The 25,742-nt window shown below is 35.2% G+C and overlaps 1 protein-coding gene across 1 annotated transcript; it reads left to right on the plus strand.

The window, feature by feature from the left end:
- Positions 1–2,249: 2,249 nt before the first annotated feature.
- On the plus strand, positions 2,250–24,686 carry LOC138708544 (facilitated trehalose transporter Tret1-like). Its single transcript, XM_069838660.1, has 4 exons — positions 2,250–2,391; positions 12,853–12,988; positions 14,988–15,225; positions 24,584–24,686. Exons 2-4 carry the CDS (start codon positions 12,853–12,855, stop codon positions 24,684–24,686), a joined length of 477 nt encoding a protein of 158 aa, XP_069694761.1. The 5' UTR covers positions 2,250–2,391.
- The last annotated feature ends 1,056 nt before the right edge of the window (positions 24,687–25,742 follow it).

Consider the following 25,742-nt stretch of genomic DNA (forward strand, 5'->3'; position numbering starts at 1 on the left):
CTTCACCCACTCTTTCCAACACAGCTTCATTTCTTATTCTGTCTGTCCATTTCACACACTCCATTCTTCTCCATATTCACGTTTCAAATGAGTCTATTCGCTTCTCTTCACTTCGTCGCAATATCCATGTTCCTGCCCCATACAATGTCACACTCCATACAAAGCACCTCATTAGTCTCTTCCTTAGTTCTTTTTCTAGAGGTCTGCAGAGATATAAAATATAATTAATCAAATAATTTTATTGCGAAATAACATTATTCCGTTTTTGGTGTCCCACTTTCAGTTATATGTTATCTGTCTATCTTAGAACTTTACGGGCTCATCCCTTCAGTACTGGAGGCCAAGTAGGTCTAGACATATCGAATCTCTATGAATTGAGTTAAATTCCAGTTCTGTGCATCTGGTTTATCATCTGGTAGTCAGTTCCGAAAGATATCCGAGTTCTCTAGCACCGTCACTCTGCCATCTACTTGCCTTGGTGTATACTACAAGATGACTCATATTCCTGTGGACGGACAAGACAGCAACACATAACACGTGTCAATTTTGCATTTTCAATCTGGAGATATTAATGAAGAGGATACTGGTGACGTTGGTGGAATGATTAGAGACAAAGGTGTTATAACCGTAAGAAATTCTCTCGCAATATTGCTCTTTCTGCAACGAAATATCAAGTTCGACAAAACCTGGAATTGAACCCATACGCTACACATAAGGGCATGTAATCTGTATAGACCGAATTACAAGTCGTCAAGTGATTAAAATGCATGAGACAGATCCAACACCATCGGTTTAAAATTCAGCTAAGATGTACTCCTGCAGAAAAAGAACGATGGATGCCAATGCCACAATTTAAAGAAACCTGATCTGAATGGAGAGTTTGAGGCAAATTGTACTGCTTCCTCTTGTCTATATAAAAATTCAATTCTTAATTTAGCCATACTGGCTTCGATTTATAACACTTCTAAGCTACCCCACTCTTTATCTGTTAGAAGATTTCATTTCATTATTTCTGTTGAAAATTTCCCATTTGTCATTTTTACGTACCTTAGGGTCCTATTCATAGACATTTCCCTAGCCCACGCTACGAGCGTGCTAAACTAGCCCCGGCTATCGACTGGTTACTTGTATAGGATTCATATCATATCATATCATATCGCTAACACTGGTTTATGAATACGAAAAACGTTAGTTCGCTGATCATCCACCGGAAGCCCGCGCTGTAAATATCTATGAATACGGCCCAAAAATGTTCATATTATTCAGTGTATTAAAGGCAATTCTTTCATCTGTATTTCCTTTTGTTCTATTATTAGACCCGTTGACAAAATTAAAGTTTTTCTCGGGGCCGTTTAGAGAAAGAAAACACAATTTTATGGCAAGATTTGTTTAAACAGATACAGCAATTGTTGAGCTATTTTTCAAGATTTTGCTCACCGGAACTGAGACTTTTGTCATACCGTGGGATCATCTTCTGTATCTCTGTGTCGTAGAAGTCTGCCGTCTGGGATCGTCTGCACCTCTCTGTCACTGTGAAAATACTGACCGGACAGAAATTTCTTGAGGTGCAGGAAACTATGGTAATCGCTCGTCCACATATGCCTCGGCGCACAACAGATCTTCTGCAGGAGTTCTGTGGGAGGTGTTTCAACAACCACCGTACAGCCCGGATCTCACTCCTAGCGATTACAATCTTTTCTTATAGTTCAAGAAATTCCTGTACGGTCTGCATTTTCACAGTGACAGAGAGATACAAACGGCTGTCACACAATGGTTCCGATCCCAGGCGGCAGACTCGGATATTGCATCAAACTTGAATATCTTTGTGTTGATATCCTTATAAGCACTATTCCTATATAATTTTTAATTTGATGTTGATTGCCGACAACCAGTGTTGTATTTTACCATTAACAGAAATAAATGATCTTACATATACTCGTAATTCCTAAGTATTTTTATACAAACGTTTGTCGTTATTTACAAAAATAAAAGTAATTTCGTTGAATTAATAAGAAAATTGAATTATATTTAGCATTTAAAGATGAATGACAAACTCATTGTGCACGCAATAATATAATTAATTATTATGTAAGTGTTTGTGACCAATAATTTCGTCTTTCAGCATTACACTCTTCATTCAGATTTTTAATGTTATAACGATTACAAATGTACGTAACATGACACACTATATTTACAAACTTAACAATATACTGCAATAATTGTATTGTATTTATTTCCAGTACTCAAGAGCAAGGTGAAAAGAAAATTCAAGAAGCCACAAACGAAATTCTTTTGACTGATATAAACCAAAAATGCAATGAAGAAAACTATTCTGAAGATTCCCCTTTAGATGTTGTTAGTTCTCCTACATCAAGACCACTTTTACCACAGGTAAGTTCAATTTTGAAATGCATTCAACCATGGAGTTCATATTTCTCTCAGGATATCCACTTTAATCCACGTATACATTTTGGAACATGGAGTCAAAGCCACTACAAACTCACAAATAAAGTAAACAATAACAACATACATAATATACGACATCCGAATGAAGACAGCCATACCGACACGACTCACAACGTTTAAACACGACAATTTTGAGGCAGAAAACCATATGATTGGGAATGCCTAATGAAGATTCCACACAATGTGTATCATAAAACATGAAGTCCTTTACTGTAGGCTATGTTGAATGATTATGTTACTTGTTTGGTCTTTTACTTACTTATGGCGCAGAATGGAGGGCTAACACACCTGCAAAAGAAAAAAAAAAAACTCTGAGATAAATGTTTATGAAATTTTCAAGGTAAAACGTAAGTAAAAATGTTAAGATATATCTATTTTGAATGCTTATTGAAATGTTGAAGGTAAAACTTCAGTAAAAATGTTAAGATATATCTATTTTGAATGCTTATTGAATGTGTTTCAAAGTGGATGAACGTACAAAAATATGTAGGCTAAATGAGGAGCATAGTATCATAGTTAGACAACTCCATTTTTTTGCGATTTCGAGATATTGATTGTTTTTCATAGAATTTTGTGTGTTGAATGCGATCCTGGAACTGTTCAGGTTCAAAAAGGGATAGAACAGAGCGAAAATAGCGCTTAATTATGCGCTTTAGAATCAAAATGTACGCAAATCCACTGTGACTTGGTTTCAAATAAGGACAATTCCTTCAGTAGCCAATGAGAAGACCACATTCGTACCACGTTTTCCCATAATGCATCGCGAATCCAACATGGCTGATTGTTTATATAATCGCTTTGTGGATGAATCGGTACTGTTTTTCGTAAATTTGCTTTGAAACCGAGTTAGAAGAGACTTAATTCCAAAGTAGACAATTTCACTTTAAATATGGCTTCATTTGGTTTCAAAAACAGACAACTCCATGACTTAGTTTCAGAGATAAACAACTCATTTTTAAATTTAAATTTCGACCTGAATATTAATTTTAATCACATTTTGAGACTGAAAAAATATTTCCATGACTCATGAGAATGTTTAAAACAAATGTACGTATAACGGTGACATTGGTTTAAAAGGATCTAGTTTTTCGCCTCTCCTGTAAAAAAAGCAGAAGTGGAGTTGTCCAATTTTGATACCAAACTCCTCAAATGATGCGTCCATAAAGAAACAATTATGAACAACAAGCAATCAAACATTATATGGAACTATAATTCTATCGTTTTTTTTTTTTTTTAAGGAAATAAGCCAAGAAACCAATAAAATTGAACTGAACAGCAAGAATGTACATCATATAAGGAATAACCATTTTGTATGAAAATGATACAAATTTGCACACGTTTATCATTTGACTGCTGAGTTCCATTTTGTCTGTATTTTGAAACAGAATTAAATCACTGATTTTTCATTTTCAAAATAAGAACAAATCGCTCTTTCTGATTTGAGATATAGAACTGAAAATCATATAGTAACTTGGTTACTAGAAAAAGTTGGGAGATGTCAATGTGCCAAGTATTCCTTTTTGCATCATTCTCTTTTGCAACAGATCACATTTAATCGTAATTTGGCTGGTACATCCTTTCCATATATATATATATATATATATATATATATATTTATATATATATATATATATATATATATATATATATACTAGCTGAAAGTACCCGGCATTGCCCGGATTTTACTTTCTGCTTCTATTTTTAATTAAACTGGTTATTACATTTTCGGAATTCTCGGATACCTAACTACAGACAACCAAAACGAATTTCTTTACTAAGCTTTCCTCGCCCATAAAGATGAATCTTTACTTAACGTCACTTACATGAATTAATGAACTGCTTAGCCAAATGTCTTCCAGGATTAACTCAGGGTTGTAAATCATGCACCGAAAAGAAAACATTTCATCATGTGCCTGACGTTAAACTGTTGTTTTAAATATATATAGTTATTTTTTATGTATCTATTTGTTGTTAATTATTTATTTATTTGTTTTATTCATTTGTGTATATTTATTTATATATTATGGTGTAGTTAAGGCCATTAGGCCTTCTCTTCCACACCACCAGAAATACAAATAAAGTAATAGAAAAATCAAACTATAAACAAAGTGAAACCCAACGAAAATATAATTCCTTCTCCTCTTTCTGATCAGTTTCAGCATCGAACCAATATATACATATATAATTTAATTTATATTGGAAGATTTTTTACCTCTTGACCGCTGTACACCCGCTTATATCATAGGCCTACCCAGTTTTTTTAATATAACTTGAAACTCTATCTCATAAATTCAGAACATATTATATTAATTCTAATTTTATACACAGAATACAGATACAATATAAACTCGCAATGTCGTTTTTTAACATAAAGACTAATATTCTGAGAAAAGTATAGGCATACCGGTATTTTAGAAATTAAGAGATTTTTATTTCCACAACGCTTAACATACTACATTTGCAACGTGATTATACAGATATAATTTCACAGCAACACGTTTTCGGACGTGAACAATAATATTTTGAGAATTAATACAGTGCTATTTTCAGTGGGCTTATATACATTCACATACATGACAAAAGTATCATTGAATTGCTTATTGATATGTGTAAAATCTCCCCCCCCCCTTCTTTGTATAAAATATAGCGAGGATGTGAAAAACACGTAGTTTTGAAGTTAATGTCTGCAACTTTCAACGATTGTCCTTGAGCTTCTTTTTAATATGGCCATTAAAAATGCTAGCGGCATTGAAATTGCAGTTGCTTAAAATTGAATGAGTATCCTAGCAATACGTGGAATAAAAACATCTCCTTTTATTTTTGCAGTTAATATTACCAGTTCTATTACGTTTCCTATGAGTTTTTCACACCAATTCTTATTCGTGCATACTTTTGGTGGGTCAATATTTCGCAATAGTACTATTGGTTATTCAATATTAAGTAAATTATGTGGTAGCAAACCTTCTAGTTTCAAAGAGTTCTAGAATTCAGTTGTATAAAACAGTCTGCTCACTATCTACAGAACTGCATCGAGGAATTACGGTCCTGGACTGCGTAAAGATACTTATTGCATGAAGTATCTAGTTTTAGCCTTCATGATGTGTAACAACAATGTAATTTAATTTCGTGTTAAAATTTCCAAGGCCTCGTGAAAGTCGATGTTGAATACAATAGACAGTAATAAAAAACAATTTACTCTAGAAGATTTTGCATTTTAATATTATACGTGAACATTTGATCTATTTATTTTTATTTTTTACAATTTTAATTAATTTAACTTCCATTTGCACAATTTTAATGTAGCCTATGTTCTTCTCCTGGTTATGAAGGTTAAATGTGCAAACTTTGGCACATATCGGTCAAAGCGTGTATATTTGTATAGAGAACATACACACACACATACATACCCACATTCAAATTTATATATTACTAGCAGAAAGCATCCGGCGTTGCCCGGGTTTTCCTTTCTGCTTCTATTTTTAATTAAACTGGTTATTAAATTTTCGGAAATCTCGGAAACCTAACTGTACACAACCAAAACGAATTGTCTTTACTAAGCTTTCCTCGCCTATAAAGATGAATCTGCACTTAACGTCACTTACATGAATTAATGAACTCCTTAGCCAAATGCCTGCCAGGTTTAACTAAATTTAAAACAATTGTAGATCAGGCACCGAAAAGAAAATATTTCATCTTGTGCCTGACGTTCAACTTTGTTTTAAATTTGTATATTTATTTGTTTTGTTTATTTATCTCTGCTGGTCAGTTACCGCTAAATTTCAAGTGCTTATCTTAGTCGTGGCTGTTAGCGTATTAAACACCATTAATTTTTCTGCTGTCTCCTTTCTTCCCCGCCACAAATGTGACGTTGTACAGAGGCAGAGAAAAAATAATTATAAGATCTGTACATTTAACTGAAGCTGTGCTGACATACATTTCACGTAATTTCATGTCTATGTGTGCTTTCACTTGAACTTCAGAGACAGCTGATGGTAATTAGAGAATTCCCTTGTTCCCAGTCTGAATCGTTGGGGTGTCATCGTGAGCCTAAATTTATCTATCGGTCGTACCAAAGAATCAATATATACTGTACGTATGTAATTCAATTTATATTGGAATATTTTTTACCCCTTGACAGCTGTACGCCCGCTTATATCATACCAGGGCTTTTTAAAATATGACTTAAGATATAATATCTAACAAATTTAGAACATATTAAATATATTAATTTTTATTTTATATACAGAATGCAGATAGAGTATAATTTTGCAAGAAGTTATTGTTCAGCATAAATAATAATATTCTGAAAGACATCCTATGTTATAGAAAATGAAGTCACCGTTCTTTCCACAACGCTTGACATACTACACTGGCAACCTGATTACACAGATAAAATTTCGCAATAACACATTATTGGACATGGGCAATAATATTTTGAAAGATATATATTTTAGAATTAAGTAGTATATCGAAATGATAGCCGTCCAAATCTTGGATTTAAAATATCGGCATCCCAATCAATTCAAATGAACAAAAATAAAGAAAATGTAAATTAATGTCTTATTTTCAGTGGGTTTACGTATATTCACGTACTACATTAGGAACATGACAAAAGTCTCATTGATATGCATACAATTCGTTTTCCCGTCTTTTGTATAAATATGTATATATGTTTAGCTGTGCTCACTTGGAAGCAAGTTACGCAATTATTGACAATATGAAAAACACGGAGATTTAGGTGAATGTCTGCAACTTTGAGCGACTATCCTTGAGCTTTATTTTACTACGGTCATTACGAATGCTAGTTGCACTGTAATGGCAGTTGCTTAAAATCGAATGGCATGTTACTGGCTATCATAAGAATATGTGGGATAAAAACATCTTTTCCTTTCCTTGCCAGTTAATACTGTCACTTCTATTACGTTTGGCATAAGTTTTTTCACACCAATTCCTGTTCCATTGCATAGTTCTTGTGGATCAATATTTCGCAATAGTACTAATGGTGATTCAATATTAAGTATTAAATAATGTGTTGGCAATCCTTGTGATTTCAAAGAATTTAAGAATTCAGTTTGATAAAACACAGTCTGCTCACTATCTACAACTGTCTCGAGAAACACATAATACGGTTCTGGACTGCATAAGGATACTTACTGCATGAATAAATTGTCTAGATTTTGGCCTTCATGATGTATCTACAATGTTACTTTATATCGTTTTGCTTTTTCCATGGCCTCATGAAAGTCGATGTTGAATAAAACAGACAATAATAGAGAACAATTGACTATAGAAGATTGCATTTTAGTATTATACATGAATGCTTGATCGTATTTATTTTTATTTTTTTACTTTTTTAATAAATTTAACATCCAATTTAACAATTTTAATATAGCCTATGTTCTTCTTCTGGTTATGAAGGATAAATGTGCAAACTTTGGTACATATTGGTCAAAGCGTGTAGATTTGTATAGGGAACATACATACGTACATACATACATACATACATACATACATACATACATACATACATACATACATACATACATACCCACATTCACTTTTATATATTAGATTAATTTAACTTCTATTTGCACAATTTTAATGTAGCCTATGTTCTTCTCCTGGTTATGAAGGTTAAATGTGCAAACTTTGACACATATCAGTCAAAGCGTGTAGATTTGTATAGAGAACATACATACATACATACATACATACATACATACATACATACATACATACATACATACATACATACATACCCACATTCAATTTTAAATATTAAGAAGATATATATATATATATATATATATATATATATATATATATATATATATATATATATATATACTAGCTGAAAGTACTAGGCGTTGCCCGGGTTTTCCTTTCTGCTTCTAGTTTTAATTAAACTGGTTATTAAATTTTCGGAAATCTCGGAAACCTAACTATACACAACCAAAACTAATTGTCTTTTCTAAGCTTTCCTCGCCCATAAAGATGAATCTTTACTTAACGTCACTTACATGAATTAATAAACTCCTTAGCCAAATGCCTGCCAGAGTTAACTCAATTTACAACAGTTGTAAATCAGGCAACGAAAAGAAAACATTTCATCATGTGCCTGACGTTAAACTGTTGTTTTAAATTTATTTATTTGTATTTATTTATTTATTTTATTTATTCTGGTGTAGTTAAGGCCATTAGGCCTTCTCTTCCGCACCACCAGAAATACAAATAATGTAATAGAAAAATCAAACTATAAACAAAGTATAACCCAACGAAAATATAATTCCTTCTCTTTCTGATCAGTTTCAGCATTCAATCAATATAAACATATATAGGTTAATTTATATTGGAAGACTTTTTTACCTCTTGAACGCTCTACACCCACTTAGCCTATTTCATACCCAGTTTTTTTTAATATAACTTGAAACTATATCTCATAAATTCAGAACATATTATATTAATTATTATTTTAAACACAGAATACAGATACAATATAAACTCGCAATAAGTCATTTTTAACATAAAGACTAATATTCTGAGAAACGTATAGGCCTACCGATATTTTAGAAATTAAGAGATTTTTATTTCCACAACGCTTAACATACTAAATTTGCAACGTGAACAACAATATTTTGAGAATTAATACAATGTTATTTTTATTAGGCTTATGTACATTCACATACCACATCAGCAACATGACAAAAGGATCATTGGATTGCTTATTGATGTGTAAAATCTTTTTTTTTTCACTTCTTGTATAAAATATAGTTGAGGATGTGAAAAACACGCAGTTTTTAAGTTAATGTCTGCAACTTTCAACGATTGTCCTTGAGCTTCATTTTAATATGGCCATTACAAATGCTTGTGGCATTGAAATTGCAGTTGAATGAGTAGCCTAGCAATACGTGGAATAAAGACATCTCCTTTTATTTTTGCAGTTAATATTACCAATTCTATTACGTTTCCTATGAGTTTTTCACACCAATTCTTATTCGTGCATACTTTTGGTGGGTCAATATTTCGCAATAGTACTATTGGTTATTCAATATTAAGTAAATTATGTGGTAGCAAACCTTCTAGTTTCAAAGAATTCTAGAATTCAGTTGTATAAAACAGTCTGCTCACTATCTACAGAACTGCATCGAGGAATTACAGTCCTGGACTGCGTAAATATAGTTATTGCATGAATTATCTAGTTTTAGCCTTCATGATGTGTAACAACAATGTAATTTAATTTCGTGTTAAAATTTCCATGGCCTCGTGAAAGTCGATGTTGAATACAACAGACAATAATAAAAAAACAATTGACTGTAGAAGATTTTGCATTTTAATATTATACGTGAATATTTGATCTATTTATTTTTATTTTTTACAATTTTAATTAATCTAACTTCCATTTGCACAATTTTAATGTAGCCTATGTTCTTCTCCTGGTTATGAAGGTTAAATGTGCAAACTTTGGCACATATCGGTCAAAGCGTGTAGATTTGTATAGAGAATATACACACACACATACATACCCACATTAAATTTTATACATTAAGATATATATATATATATATATATATATATATATATATATATATTCTTTTCCACTAATCTTTGCCTTCTTTCTAATGTTCTCGTTTTATGCGTCTGGACATATTTGCTTTTCTTCGGTGTTTTTATCACAGATTATCTATTTTCATCAATTATAACCTCAATATGCTTAACAGAGTCAGCATCTTGATTTTCCATAATGATATAAAACGTTCTTTCCTATTGGCCAGTTGGCAAAGGAGCTAACCAATAAGATTAAAGCTTCCATTATTTTGTGGGATAGCTACTTTTTCAACCGTGCCTGTAGTTTCTAAATATTAAGCGACTTTATACTTTAGAATAGGCCTATTCTACACTTAAATAAGATACTGAATTAATAGAATAATAGTTGAACTTTCACCTTATGCAAGTAATTCTATTTCCGAAAAAATGAAGGATAGGCCTAGGTCCCTTTTTCTACTGATCCCTTCAATTAAAATACACAATACAAATAATACACAAAAACAAATAATACACAAAAATTACATTAATAATAATACAGATATCCGAATTAATAAGTGAACCTAATTTTCTATTACAACCCACATATGTATAGGCCCTATATAAGGTTAACATTGATAATGATAACCTTTCAGTTCACTCTCATCTCACTCACTGCACTGGTACTATGGCACATCTCACTCACTGCACTGGCACTATGACACATTTCACTGACACTATAGAACACACTATAAATTATCACTGATCGAAACTATTCACTGCCATTGTAAACCATAACTTCACTGACTCATCACGCTTCACTATACAACAGTTCAAATAAGAAAACAATTACACTCTTATTCATACTTATAAACAGAACTATATTAAACTGAACATTTGTAGTCTAAGACAACCTTACAAGCTATTTTAAAATAAGTTAAAAGTCAAACCAACGGAATAACTCGTCAGGCTAAGTAAATACATGCCACCTTAAGTTATGTAACGTCTCTTTCTTTTCAATTTACACTTTATACACAATTTTAAATTTATTTTTAAATCTGCTTAAGGAAGGACAGCCCTCAAAGACCGCTGCAGGTAGGTCATTCCAATCATTTATAGTTCGATTTAAAAATGAGAATTTAAATGCATCCGTTTCCTGTTTCCTACATTCGATTTTAAAATCATTTTCCTTCTTCCTATAGTACGTTGGCTTCTCTAACCGAGCCGTTATGTCTATCCATGCTTTTTGACGTCGGTGTGCTCTGTACAATGATGTTATTCTAGTTTTTCTACGTCTGTTTCCCAATGTTTCCCATTTAATTTCTTTTATCGTATCATTCCCGTCTCCTCTATTACCTTTAATAGATTTAGCTGCCCTATACCGGATTCTTTGTAAGGAATTTATCTGATATATTCTATGGGGATCTCAACATGTAGTTCTGTATTCCATTAGCGGTCTCACTAACGTTAGATATGTTATTTCCCTCGATTTAGGTTAGCCTTTTTCAAGATTCTCAAAATAAAGTGAAATACTCTCCATGCTTTACCCGTGATATTATCAACCTGCTCTCCCCAACACCATTTTATGTGGACATCAATAAAGGTGATGACCGAAAGCATGTTATAGATATACCTGTATAGTGAACATTTCGGGAAAAACTAGCTTAAATCCAACTCAATACAGTATTGGAAAAACCTGGCATTCTCAACATTTAGTCATCAGCAACCAGTACATGAATGTTCTATAACGAAGCTATATTGATTCAATTTCATTTATTTATTTTGAGAAAAAGAATATTATGCAACTTCTGTATCACAGTTTTCATTCGTCATGATTCTCCCCACCCCCCACTAAGGCATTTACAGTAATAATATTATGTAATGTAGGCATTTAACGTTGAGGCGTCATAAAAATAGTGGTTCTATATTTTATTCTTTCAACATTAACCTCACGCCAATATAATCCGGTATTTACTCACTTTAAAGCAATAACAAAATTTCTTTCACTTTTTAAAAGAGATTCATTGTTGTCTCTAGTAACCTATAATATCCCCAGTGGACCTTTTTATCAATCTGATATTTTTACAAATGATTTCGCTTTTATGTATGTGACAACATTGGATTCGAAAATAAAAAAAGTATTCTTTATAGTGTATATTAACTCAAGGCGGAATACTACATATTATTATTTGAACTAATTGGTCCACTCTCTGGCCGCATATCTTCAATTAATCCGCTCCCACATACCATTAAAATGTGTACAATATTCTTAAGGTAGATATACATATTTCGTCATAAATTTTTGGCTGTTTTGTTATTTTATATGTTTCTTTTTTGTTGTTTTTCAGTAAAGAACTTATGTCTACGGAATAACTTACAATAATAGTGGTATTTTTCTTCTAATTTAAATACTCAGTTTTAGTCATGACTAGCTAGTGATTTCACAATGGAACTTATATTTTCTGCTATGAATATGTATATTAACTACAAGCATGTTATCTTTCCTTTCACACTTAAATTATGTTCAAGGTCGCTCTCTGTGGCGTTGTAGTAAGGTGAATGAGTTTAGTGTAAGAGATAAAGTAATACTTCGTATAGAGTATAGACTGTGATATTAAATAATAAAAGAGAAAATGACCAGCCTTCTTATAAGACCTTGATGAAAGTACGTAGGAATAGACGTTATACTGAAAATCTTTTCAGGGTTTAACAATATTCTTGATTTGTTTTGCAATTGAATCCTAAAAATCAAATAAATAACAAATAAATACAAATTACTTCGTTAACATTACTACATTTTTCATGTTCTGAGTTTAAATGCCCATCGTCAGAATTGATTTTATTTGTCTTGTTTCCATATTGTAGATGGTCATCGTCATATCTACCTGTGTGGGCGCCATGGCATTTGGAATGAGCACATCTCATACCGTTATTTTAATACCTCATCTGCAGGAAGAGAACAGCACCCTCTTCGTAGACGAACAAACAGGCTCGTTTATAGGTATGTAACTGAAGAGCTTGAAAACAGCCTTTCTGCCTCAGTATTGCAGTATAATTCAAGCAACATTCTGCTTCATAATTTAGACAAAATAAAGTTTCCAGAGATATTGAAATGTAAAGTTATAAAGTGGAAAGGAAGAAATATGTAAATGAAGATTTATTTGAGAGAAAAGGGTCCGAGTAAATCGCAGCAAATGTATTTTTCACAGTTACAAATCGGCGCAGAATTACAATTCGTAACAATTACGATTCGTCACAAAGATTACAATTTCTAACAGTTGTATCGGGTTCACAGGAATTCGTCAAAATTTCGCCAAATACCAGAGAAAGTAAGCTTACAAGCAAACATTCTGAATAATTTCGAGGATAAAATTGTTCTGGGGCCGGGTATCGAACCCGGGAGCTTTGGTTAAACGTACCAACGCTCTACGAACTGAGCTACCCGGGAACTCTACCAGACACCGATCCAATTTTTCCCTCTACATCCACAGACCTCAAAACGGGCTGATGACCGTCAAGCAACCAACATTGAGTACACACTAACTCTATGTGATTTAAATTGTGGTTTTCTGTTAACGAACAGTGACTTGTATTATTCAAATCAATCTCTCAGGTATAACTCCCTGTAAAGTTGTTTTGAATAATTTCGAGGGAAAAATTGTTGTTTGAGGTCTGTGGATGTAGAGGGAAAAATAATTGGATCGGTGTCTGGTAGTGTTCCCGGGTAGCTCAGTTGGTAGAGCGTTGGTACGTTTAACCAAAGATCTCGGGTTCGATACCCGGCCCCGGAACAATTTTCCCTCAAAATTATTCAAATCAACTTTACAGGGAGTTATAAGTTACTTGAAAGCTTGATTTGCAAGCAAACATTCTGATGGGGTCACATAAAAAATATTTTTTCCTCCACTATGTTAATAATGTCAAAAGAAGTGCTCATACAAATTTTTCCCACTCGACCGCAATTACGAGGCCGTCTAGAAAGTGATTTTCTCTGGGGCAGTTTTTAGAAAAGAAGCACAATTGCATGAAAAGATTTACTGAAACAGATACAACAACTGTTGCACTATTTATCAACATATCCCCCACTGGAATTGAGACATTTGTCATACCATGGGAACAATTTTTGCATCCCTATATCGTAGCAGTCAGCTGCCTGGGATCGGAACCAGCGTTTGACAGCCGTCTGCACATCTCTGTCGATCCCATGATACGACAAATATCTCAGTTCAGGTGGGAAATATGCTGAAAAATAGCTCAACAATGCTGTGTCTGTTACAATAAAATTTTCCAATGAAATTGTGTTTTCTTTCTGTTAACTTGTTTTTACGACCCTCGTAATTGCGGTCGAGCGACCAAAATTAATATAAACACTTCTTCTGGCATTATTAACATGGTGGAAGAAAAATATTTAACTTTTTTTTCTCCCCCATCAGAATGTTTGCATATTAGTTATCATACAGAATGTATTTTTAACTTTTTCCTTTCCACAATAATGTATTGTTTTCCTACGGTTTCTACTACTTTCAATTCGAAGTATTTTCACTACTTCTTACATTACTTATAAGTTCGCGACGATCTATTCGGCATCACGTAACCACATATCGCGCGACATTTTCTAGACACAGATGAAAACGAAAGAAATTACAGAGAATAATGGTACAATGACGGGAAGATCTTATTACTCCGAGCACAACCTCACAACCTTGGATTTGCCCACCACAATTACAACTCCTCTGTCATTTAGATACTTGGTTCTGCTGTATTTTCAAAAATTATCATGTTTTCCAAACATAAAACCGTCAAAAGTGGTGCAGTGTGGCGTTATGGTTTACGTGGTGAGTGTAACTCATTGCTAACAGTAACGCACGATCAGACCAGAATCATAAAGGAGCATTCAGATTATTCCAGAACTATTGCTAATTTGGAGAGAATCGAGGAGAAATTAGGGAATGTCCATATGTGGTATCTTTCTACATAATGTGTAACTCTCGTTTCCACAGCCAGTATGTACTCAATTGCGTCCCCCATTGGATCTTTGGGTGGTGGTGTATTCATGGACATTTGGGGTCGCCGGAAGGCGATAATGTTGGGTCAAATTGGCTACATCATCGGATGGGCAACAATAGCGGGTGCTCAGAATGTCGGAATGCTGATAATTGGCCGAACTTTCGACGGACTCGCTAGGGGAATAATTTTAGCAATCGGCCCGGTGAGTACAGCTCAAACTAGATTTGTCAAGTGCGGGCATTTTTGTCCTTCAAACGAGGTGAAACAGTGACGTAGGCCTATAATTTTTTTTATCGTATGCTTAGATGCGAATCTGTAAGCGGAAGGTCCCTGGATTCCTTGTCAGAGTAAACTGTATGCACGCGTCTGACGTCCCTGGCTTAAATAACACTGGTCAAGAGTGATTTTGTTAAATGTAAAATTTCTCCTGTTTCTGATGTAATTTCATCTGCTGATTCCAATAAAGGAAGCCAGAATTTTTCTACCACCCACCATTTTTTTTTGTGTTTTTACAAAAATGGATTTTATTGATATTGTGGCACCCGTCTGGAAAGTTCTGCTGATGTCTGATTGCCTCGGAAGTCGCGCGCGCGTCCGGCAGAAGGAAGGGCGCAGGAAGGCGAGGCTCGAGCTTCGGTGGGCACTATGGCGCGGTGCGAGGCGAGGAGAAGGAAAGCTACGAGACGCTAGCCGCAGTGCGAAGTAAGAGGGAAAGAAAAGCGACTGCGACTGAGCGGAGAAAGCAGGAGAAGCCTCTAGAAGCGCTATCCTCCCCACGTTTCGCAGAAGCTACGCGATGCAGTACATTCGAGAACGTGTGGTTTAATTAATAGAAAAGGTGCAAGTGAGCCGCAAAAAGTTTAGTTTGCAAGCCGTGAGAGAGCTAACTAGTCTTCAAGCAAGGTGAACCTGAGTTCGATGTGCAGTGAACTTGAGTAGGTCCGCAATTGTAGCAGCATCCAGGCGAGTGCGGCGTACCCGGTAGTCTTGGGTTCGAAGTACATTGAACTGTATCTGAAAGGTTTCGATTCGGAGTGCAGTGAACTGTTATCTGGAAGGCTTGGGGTTCCACGTACCGTGAATTTGAGTGAGTGAGCTAGAAGAACTAGCCAAGGCGAACGAACTGTGAACTGAGAACTGACAGTTTTGTCTTGCAATTAGTGCTTTGTGAACATTAGTCGAAATTAGAAGTACATTGTTGTTCTTCTCAATAATACACGTGAATTGTCATTGTCGTTCGGAGGAGTGCATTAATGACTACTGTGTTGCTGTGTTGAGTGGAATACCATTGTTGACGGGTGTGTGATTAAAGTTAGAAATAAAAGTCACATCATTGTTGAATGAAAGTTACAATATAGCCTATACAGTCCTTAACATGCTAATGGAAAGAAAATATTCCAAATATGTCATTTCACTTCTTTAACAATTGACCTATGACTTTAGATCATTGTTCCCTGTGAAGTCAGAATTCATAAAAATACATTTTATTCCTCATTAGATTGTGAGAGCATTAATTAGTTAGTTAGTTGAGTTACAACTTACATTTATGAAAAAAGTTTCTTTTATTTTTTTGTCCTAATTTTTAGTGTGGTAAATGTATCTTATAAAGTGAAACATACCTAAAAAATACTGTATAAATAACATAAACAATTTTTATTATGTTGTGATTAGTTAACTTTGAATTTTACTATACTAGTTAAAAGAGCTTACGAGTGTTCTTTTCGTTGTAAAATAGATGAGGACATGAACTGGGCCCCTGAAATCTATTGCGGTCCATGAAATTCTATTAACTATTTGGCTAAGAGGATCCGTCATATGGCTTTTTCAGTTCCAATGATATGACGGAAACCTAAGAATCATTCAACAGACTGTTACTTTCTAGGAACCACAGATCAGAGATTACAAAGAGCTTTTCAGCGAGCTGATTCAGAATTATAGCATGATGATGTGTAATATGTCTCCAAATAACTTTTTGGATTCTCATCTATTTTTTCTTTCCTCAAAGCCTTCGGGTAATGAGCTACGAACATGTGGAACGTTTTCATCAGAATTTTTGTGAAATGGAAAGACGCTACCAGAAAAAAATGGAGCCCAAATATTCTGTCAGACTACTACTGGACACTAAAAAGAGATGTTTATCAAGCGAAGTATAGCCTAAAATCTATATCTCACACATTTTAGGTAAAATGTTACAAGGCATCAATACTAGAAAAGTCTGAATTACATTTCATAGAATTATTCAAAAACTCTGGCTGATAGAAACATTTTGAAAACAGATTTGAAATCAGCACGAAATGTGCTGTAAGAAACGCCCTTTCTTTATCTTTCAATAAAAAAATATGTTTAATTTTGTTGACCAGTGTTATTATTAGACTTGATGCATGAATTTCTGCCACTTCGTTGATAATCCGTCATAATGATTTATCATCAATCTCTTAGGTCACTTTTAAGAAAGTTTTATTCGTTTTTGTCACAAAAAAACTTTACCTGTCATTATGTAGTACAACTCTGTTGATCATGCTCTCTGTCGCCGATCAATCGGTCCAGGTATTGAGGTTGTGCGTGTGAGGACCTCTGAGCAAAGGATATACTGTTAACGATTATAAACATAGAAGTGCCCAACTTAATCAGACGGAAGTAGGCTATAAAAATGGCGATATACCATTATGTTGTGTTGTACTAAATTAATAGCAATACAAGGTGTTAAGCCTATCGTATTAATGGAAGTTAATCATAGTCATGAAATAAAGAGAGAAGAGTTGAATGCTGAAAATTTTTGCATAGCTGGTAAATAGAGAACTGTAAATTAAATTTATGAAAAATTAATGCAATTATTTCGTAAGTGTAAGTTACAGTTATTGATGGAAACGCATGATATACCGTTAGCTTGTTACATTTTCAAAGAAGAAACGAAGTCTACAGAAGTAAATTCAGATATTCAGATTTAACTATGGCACTGGACTTTCGGTATTATATTCTTGAAATTCCTTTTTAAACCATATGTTAAGCAGGAATAAATAGAAGTTCTCCAAAAATGAAATTTATGCTGTGAGAATTGGAGATCACAAACTGTTACAACAAAGGAAAACTATCTTTGTCACCTTCTTCACACTTTTCTTTCTCCACAGCTGTAATATTTTCCGCAAAGCTTAAATGTACTCGACCAGTATCAAAATGTGCATATTGTGTAAGTGCAGAGAGAGATTAAACGCATTCAACTTTTATACGACGCCACAAAGATTCTGTATGCTACATTTACAAACTTCTTTCCACAAAGTGTTTGACGTACTTGTGTTTTTTCTCTTCAAGAAAAGTAAATTTATATTGCATAGTGTAATTCAAACGTACAAGACAATACATTGCCACAAGAGAGCCAATTATGATGTGCAGTAGTACATCAAAGACGTTTATTTTACTCTCAAATGACAACAAAAATTCTTAAAAAAACAAGAGACTCTGCTTTTATATTCCTATATTATTAAATATCAAAGTAAGGTGAATATTTCTCTGTTATGATGCATTTCTACAACATATATGGAACTTCTTCTCAACGAAGAAGAAACACTGCTCCCCACTTGCACTATCGAGTTGTTACCGCTATAAGGGAACAAAGTTAACACGACAAGACAATAAAGCAATAGTAACCCTCTAATAATATCTAAATAACATTGAAATAGAATATACTATATATCGTACTAAACTAAACCCAACCACAATATTGTAAATTTATTTAACTCACAACAGGGTTTTATTCTTCCAACAATAATTCCTTTCTACAATTCGCCTTAAACGCTCTCGTCAACAATTGGATTTTCACTCAACACAATATTCGTTATAAAACTCCACCGACGACAATGACATTTTACTTGGACTGGTACGAACAACAATGAACTGTTAATCTTAACTAATATTTACAAAGCACAATTTACAAATCAGAACTATCAGTTCTCAGTTCACAGTTCTTCTATCTCAGTCACTCGAGTTCACAGTATCTCGAACCACAGACCTTCAGAGTCAGTTCACTGTACTCGAACTCGGGTCCCTCCAACTGCGGTCCACTGCACTCGAACTCAGGTCCCTCCAACTGCGGTCCACTGCACTCGAACTCAGGCCTTCGGATGCTGACGCAGATGCGGACGCACACTCGAGTCGAACTCCGGTTTGCTTGACTGGCTTGCTTGCTCTGGCTTACTCACTGACTGAATAACTGAAAAACTGCTCGAGTTCGCTGGCGCTTCTTCTTTTATAGCAAAATCATAGTTGCGAGAAATTTCTACAGGTGTGTAGAGAATTATCTGGATATCTCCACTTCGACGCACTTCTGGAAGGGTCGGGAAGGTCCATTCCCCCTTACTCCGCATGCAGCAGTTGCGCGTGCACTCTCCCCTCGTCGCGTGGGCCTTTCCCCTCTCCGCCGCGCGCCGTCCCTCATGCTTCATGAAGCCCGCGCGATATGCTCTCTCTCGCGGGACGCTGGTCGTGAGTTCGAATCTCACGTCGCTGTCACAATATTCTGGTCACTTCGGATATCTGCGTGTCCGATACTGACAAAATCAAGGCTTCAACTGACGTGAGTGGTATTCTTTCTTCCTTCTTTCCTTCCTAATGTTAACTTACACACACACTCAATCGGCTACCTAGAAAGCTTATAGCATGTAAGAGTCTCAAGCTATTCCTCACAGACTATTAAAGATTCCTTAATGGTTTTAGAATTGTAAATACATGCTGTTAGCGCCTTTTGTTGATACTTCTCTTGAAAATATCGTAGGGAAAAGAATAGTAATACTCCTGACGGTAACAGTACACTTTCGAATTCAAGTTAAGTTAAAAGCGAACGAGTGGCAGTTGCTTGATTATCTAAAGCTCGCTTCAGCTACACTTACCTGCGAACAGCCTACACTTTTTGGAATTCTGGATGGCCATCATCATTCGACTTCAGTATCTCTTCTTTATAATCGTCTGGCACTGCTGTAATTGTCTGTTTTATGCAATTCGCTTTTTTCCTACAAATCCATTAATTCATGAACTTCTTTGGTTACGGTTTCTGGAATATAAGATAGTATTACATGTACAGTTACCCTTAAAAGGAATGAGACGACTCTTGGTCGTCGGAAGGTAAAGTTCTACAGCGCGGTTCACTCCATATCGACGTAACGATACATACCATGAGAAATACAGCAAGAATTATTACGAGGACCACAACAAGGACAAGGACCAAAATAAGAATCACGAAGAAGACAGCCATTTAAGGCCACGATTTCACAACATATCTAGGATCACAAGCTATCATTGCTTTTCTGTACCGAATGGCAAATGCCTGCTATGGGATCTACATTCTAGACTGCTGCTGTCACTGTCTTGTCTCGGTAGCTCATATAGAAGCGTGTCGGTTCCACTGCTTAACCGAAACGTCTCGTGTTCGATCCCAGATTAACCTTTTTTTATTGAGGTGTAATTAATTTCTTCAGAGTTCCTAGACTATCTAATTTGTCGAAATATATGAATAATTTATACCCAATTTCTGGGTCTTACAAGTGGGCTGAACCTCGTCAAAAAATAAATCTTAATTGAAAGTTAAGAGTATTTTTCCTCAAACAAAAATCACAAGAAACAAAAAGAGACCTGTCAACTTAAAATCTTGTCCACATGCCATCAGCTTCTATTACAGCTCTAAGTCGGTCCGGCATGGATGTCACGAGATTGTGGTATAAATTATAATCCCCGGCGAGATCTTCCCAGGTTTCAACAATTTGATCCCACAATTCGTCTCGATTTCGAGGGCGTCGGTGGGCATAGGTGGCTATCCTTCTCTTTTTCAATTCCGCCCATAAATTTTTGATGACATTCAAATCAGGTGACTTCGGAGGCCAATTAATGATTTTGATCTCGGGTCTACTTTGAAACCTTCTTTGAATGCTTGCGGCATAGTGCACGGGATGGTTATCCTGTTGGAACAGCAATGTTCCTTCGGGAAAACGTTCTAGGAGCGGAAGGAAGGAATATATTTTCCAGAATGTGCTCGTAAGTTCCCGTATTAAACCGGCCATCGATGCGTTCTATAACGCCAGGTCCATCGTAAGACACCCACCCCAACACGATATCACAGTCTACTGTATACAGTCCACACCTGTGGAGTAACGGTTAGCACGTCTGGCCGCGAAACCAGGTGGCCCGGGTTCGATTCCCGGTCGGGGCAAGTTACCTGGTTGAGGTTTTTCCGGGGTTTTCCCTCAACCCAATATGAGCAAATTCTGGGTAACTTTCGGTGCTGGACCCCGGACTCATTTCACCGGCATTATCACCTTCATCTCATTCAGACGCTAAATAACCTAAGCTGTTGATAAAGCGTCGTAAAATAACCTACTGAAAAATAAATACTGTATACAGTCACGAAGCTTAAGTTTTGAGGGTGCTAGAAACAATAGACTGTGACGGTACTATTTTGCATTGCCTGTAATAAGGCGATATTAGCGATCCTAGTGGTGAGCAACAAACTAATGTTTGCATATTTACTACGTATTGAGCTTCGCGACTGTATATACTAGACTGTGACAATATGCTAAAGCTCCCCGATCTTTCACGTCGGTGCACATAGAGCTGATCATGTGGGAGACCATCCTCACGATAGACAGGACAGGACTTTCGTAATCACTCGAGATGGTTGTTTCGTCGGAGAAAATTACATTTCTCCAATCCAAATCCACTCGATTGGTAACGAAGGCAAGACGGTCGACAGCTTGTGCTTCCCCCAATATTTCCATTTGCTCAGCCCTCCGGCTCCTAATACCGCGGTTCCTCAACCTGCTGATCATAGTCTGTGAAGAACCGGGAAAGTTAGATGCTGCTCTTATTTCGTTAGCAGTCCGAAAGGGGTCCTGTCGAACTTCCTCGAATAAGAGAGCATCCTCTTCCAATGAAGAAATCCGGGGAAGCCCAGGAATAGGGCGATTTTCGACCTCCCCTGAATTTTGGTAACGATGAACCCATCTCTCGGCTGTACTTCCAGAAACACCGACCAAACGGCCAGCAGATCTAGCCCCATATCCAGCCTCAACTAGAGCTATAACTCGCTGTCTCATGTCACGTCGGTTCGCCATTAAGATGAGAAATGAGGGATGATGATAATACTTTAGTGTAGACAATGACTATTTAACGTGATATAGAATTATTGAAATAAAGGTCATCCTGCACAGTAAGAGTTAATAAATCAACTCTAACTTAAATATTTAAAAAACAGGATATAACAGGAAGTCCAATTGTTGCGAAACTAATCAAATTAAATCTAATTACATTAAGTAAACAAACCCCAAGTTATGACACCACATTCATACAGCTAAATTGTAGGTTATTAACATAAGCATTGAATAGGTCCGTACTTGTGTTGGACGACAAAACCAAACATCGAAAAGTTCGAATCTTGCCGAGGAATGTAACTTCTTGCTTTTTATAATGTAAATCAGACTTCTAACCACAATCATTCATATTTCTTAATATTTATTAATATTTATAGCCAACATTGAATTTGTAAAGAAAAGACTTTAGAAATCTCATATGGAATTTGTGATCTGTAGTGACATAGACATAGATTATCTCTCGGAACTTTAACGCAAAAGTAAATTAAATTCACTCCTTGAAACTGGAAATCTTAGTCGTAAACTCATTTCCCCACCAGCATACAGGCTGAAGTAGCACACCCATTGATAAAAGTTTTGTACACTGAATTAGACTGAATTCCTATTCGGCAGCACCTATCATCAATGGCTTGTATGAACATGATAAACAAATCCTGTTTCCAATGTTACTGAACAATTTCAAAATATTAATTTAAAAACTAAAAAAGGGTTTTAAATGCTGTATCTAGTGATTATTTACATTTATGTCTACAAAATGAATCTTGGAAAAACGTATATGTTACTGGTACTACTGATATTAAGAGTAAATGTATTGTATTTTTCACTTCATTTCAGAATCACTTCAGTGGATGTTCTCCACTCAAGGTTGTGAAAAAATTCAAAAGTAAAATTATGTAGATAATGCAGGGACTTAAAAATCACATGTATTAAAAAGAAGAATCTATATGTAATGAGCTGCAATGTAACTATCCTCATATTCTTAAATACTACAAGAAGTACAGTGTAATTTATCAAAATTTATGAAAGAGGAAATAGAACACATTTGAATAGAAAAGTACAAAATCCAGATAATGCAATTAAACTTATTCGTAATATTATTAATGTTAAATTTGTAGATATCCTAAGACAGAAAATATTTTTTCATTAAAATTAGTGATTATAAAGTAGAGGATCCCAAATCTATTGCAAATTCTTTTAACGTCTTATAGTATACAGTACAGAAATATTATTGACAACTTAAACATTCAAGATTTTGCAAAAGATACTACAATTAGTTACTTAACACATGCATTTAATAGTTAGTATTAATATATGTAATTAATCAATAACTGCAACAGTCCTTATACATTCAATCATAACATGAATTAAATTGAATGCACATTAAATTAAACACGTAGATAAAATAGTTAAAATCAACTGAAGGGGTGAGAATGAAATAATCCAAAGCCACACTTTTAACAAAAATTGTTTTGTGCGAGTGCATTTATTACACATATGGGAAAGCTACTAATAAAGTATTGTAATATTACTCAACAAATGACATGGCCTAAGGACTCTAAACATTTGTAATCGTTTGTCTGTGTGGCTTACGAATATATATTTAATTTCATTTTAATTGTTAATTTTTAATATATATATATATATATATATATATATATATATATACACATTTAAATTGTATGTGTGTGTGTATAAATGCATTCATTAGATTAACGTTTATAATATTATAACTTGTAATTTTGTAATTTCTGTGATCATTAACACTTAATCGGAGGACTTTGTAAAACTCTATTTCAACGTTATTTAGAAAAAAAAATCGTTGATATAGACTAAGAATCGAACTCGCTCTCTTCTACACAACACGCAGAGATCTTAGCGTCTGAGCTATTGCAACGACACGAAAGCTTTACTTTCTGTGCGGAGTGTCGATCTAGTCATGAAGGTCCATTGTCGATTTAACTACACGATTTACGTATATATTTATCTCTTATTTACGTAATATTATCATATTTTTTGCAGTTTTTGAAGTGAATTCCGGAACGAAGGTAGTAACACACCAAATAGCTTGAATCTAAGTAACTCAATATTCGTTATCTTGTGTAGCAGTGCTCTGGTCTCTGATCATGCGTAGTGTTTTACATCTGAGACTTAGGAATATTCAATCGTCTCATTCCTTTTCAGGGAAACTGTACATTTTGTTCCAAAACGAAATCATTTCTTTCACTTCATAGAATTTAACATTATTTTTCAAGTACTTAAATGAGTAATGACGCCAGTATAACAGTCGATATCAACAATGAGGAAGATTTATACCCTAGAAACGGATAAAGTACTCGAACCCACAGAAAAAAAGGGAAATGGAATAAAACCAAATTGGAGAAGCGAACAACGGCAGGAAAGCTAAGGAGAAAGGATGGAACTTAGCAGTAGGAATGGGATAAACCTGACCATTGCAGTCAGCAACCCAGATTACTCCAGGAGAAGAACGAGGAAGCAGTCGAAGTGCATTCAGCTAAACCATCAGAAGAAGGAGACAAGGCGAAAATCGACACCAAGTAGCAGAGAGAATGGCATGGCTGCATATACGAAAATTAATTCCCCAAACGACAGCGCAGGACATCATAGGGTATCTCAACGAGAATGGAATAAGCAACAGAATCAGCTGCGACAGAGAACGTCTTCAGAAAATATGACATAGGCATACTGATTGAAACATTCGCAAGAGATCCAGCAACAGTCAACAAAAAATGATTCTGCGTACACAACACAAAAGCTTAGAGGAAGACTTTCAGGAGGTATCACTTGCCTGTTGAAACCAGATGTCACCTTTTGAAATACTGATGAATTAAGAAAACATCGACACGGATTGAAGACGGAACACAGGAGACGACCCCCCTTTCATGGGCTAAGAAATAAGATCAATAATGGCGGGAAAGAACGACAGAGTCCCTGGAGCAGACAGCTTAAGAAACAAGCATCAAAGAAAGAAAGTCACTACTAACAACATGAACAGCAGTTTTAAATAAGTGCCTACAACAAGACGACAGGAGGAAGTTCACCTTAAAACTCCTACACAAAGGAAAAGACAATACTAACAATCCGGGTGCGTACAGAGGGATCGACAACCTACTCAGATCTAAGACACAATCTTGGGAAAGCAGGATCGACTATATATTATGGTGTACATCGACCACCGCAAGACATTCAACTCGGGCAACCGAAAACTGCTCAAATCGAATTTGGTAACTTTAATAGGGAGCTCGAGGCTGACAAGACTGATATCAAATATAACGGCAGAGAACCACATTCAGATAGATAGCAGCGCAGGAAAATCGAATGGACGAGTCAAGGAAACTGAGTACGGCGTACTGCAGGGAGATCCAATAAGACCTGTACTCTTCAACGCCCTGACACATGACGTAGGACATATATCAAAATACTTACGAAGACAAGAATCTATAATTATGTATGCTATCGAAATATCCCTGGCATCAGAGCATGTAAGGCACCTACAAACAGCTACAAACTTCCTAGTAATAATGGTATCAAACATTGAAATCGGGGCAAATGAAGACAGAAAAGGCTATAAGTTAACACAAAGACAGAGTGTAAAAC

The sequence above is a fragment of the Periplaneta americana genome, chromosome 11 (assembly GCF_040183065.1).
Source record: "Periplaneta americana isolate PAMFEO1 chromosome 11, P.americana_PAMFEO1_priV1, whole genome shotgun sequence".
Taxonomy (NCBI): domain Eukaryota; kingdom Metazoa; phylum Arthropoda; class Insecta; order Blattodea; family Blattidae; genus Periplaneta; species Periplaneta americana.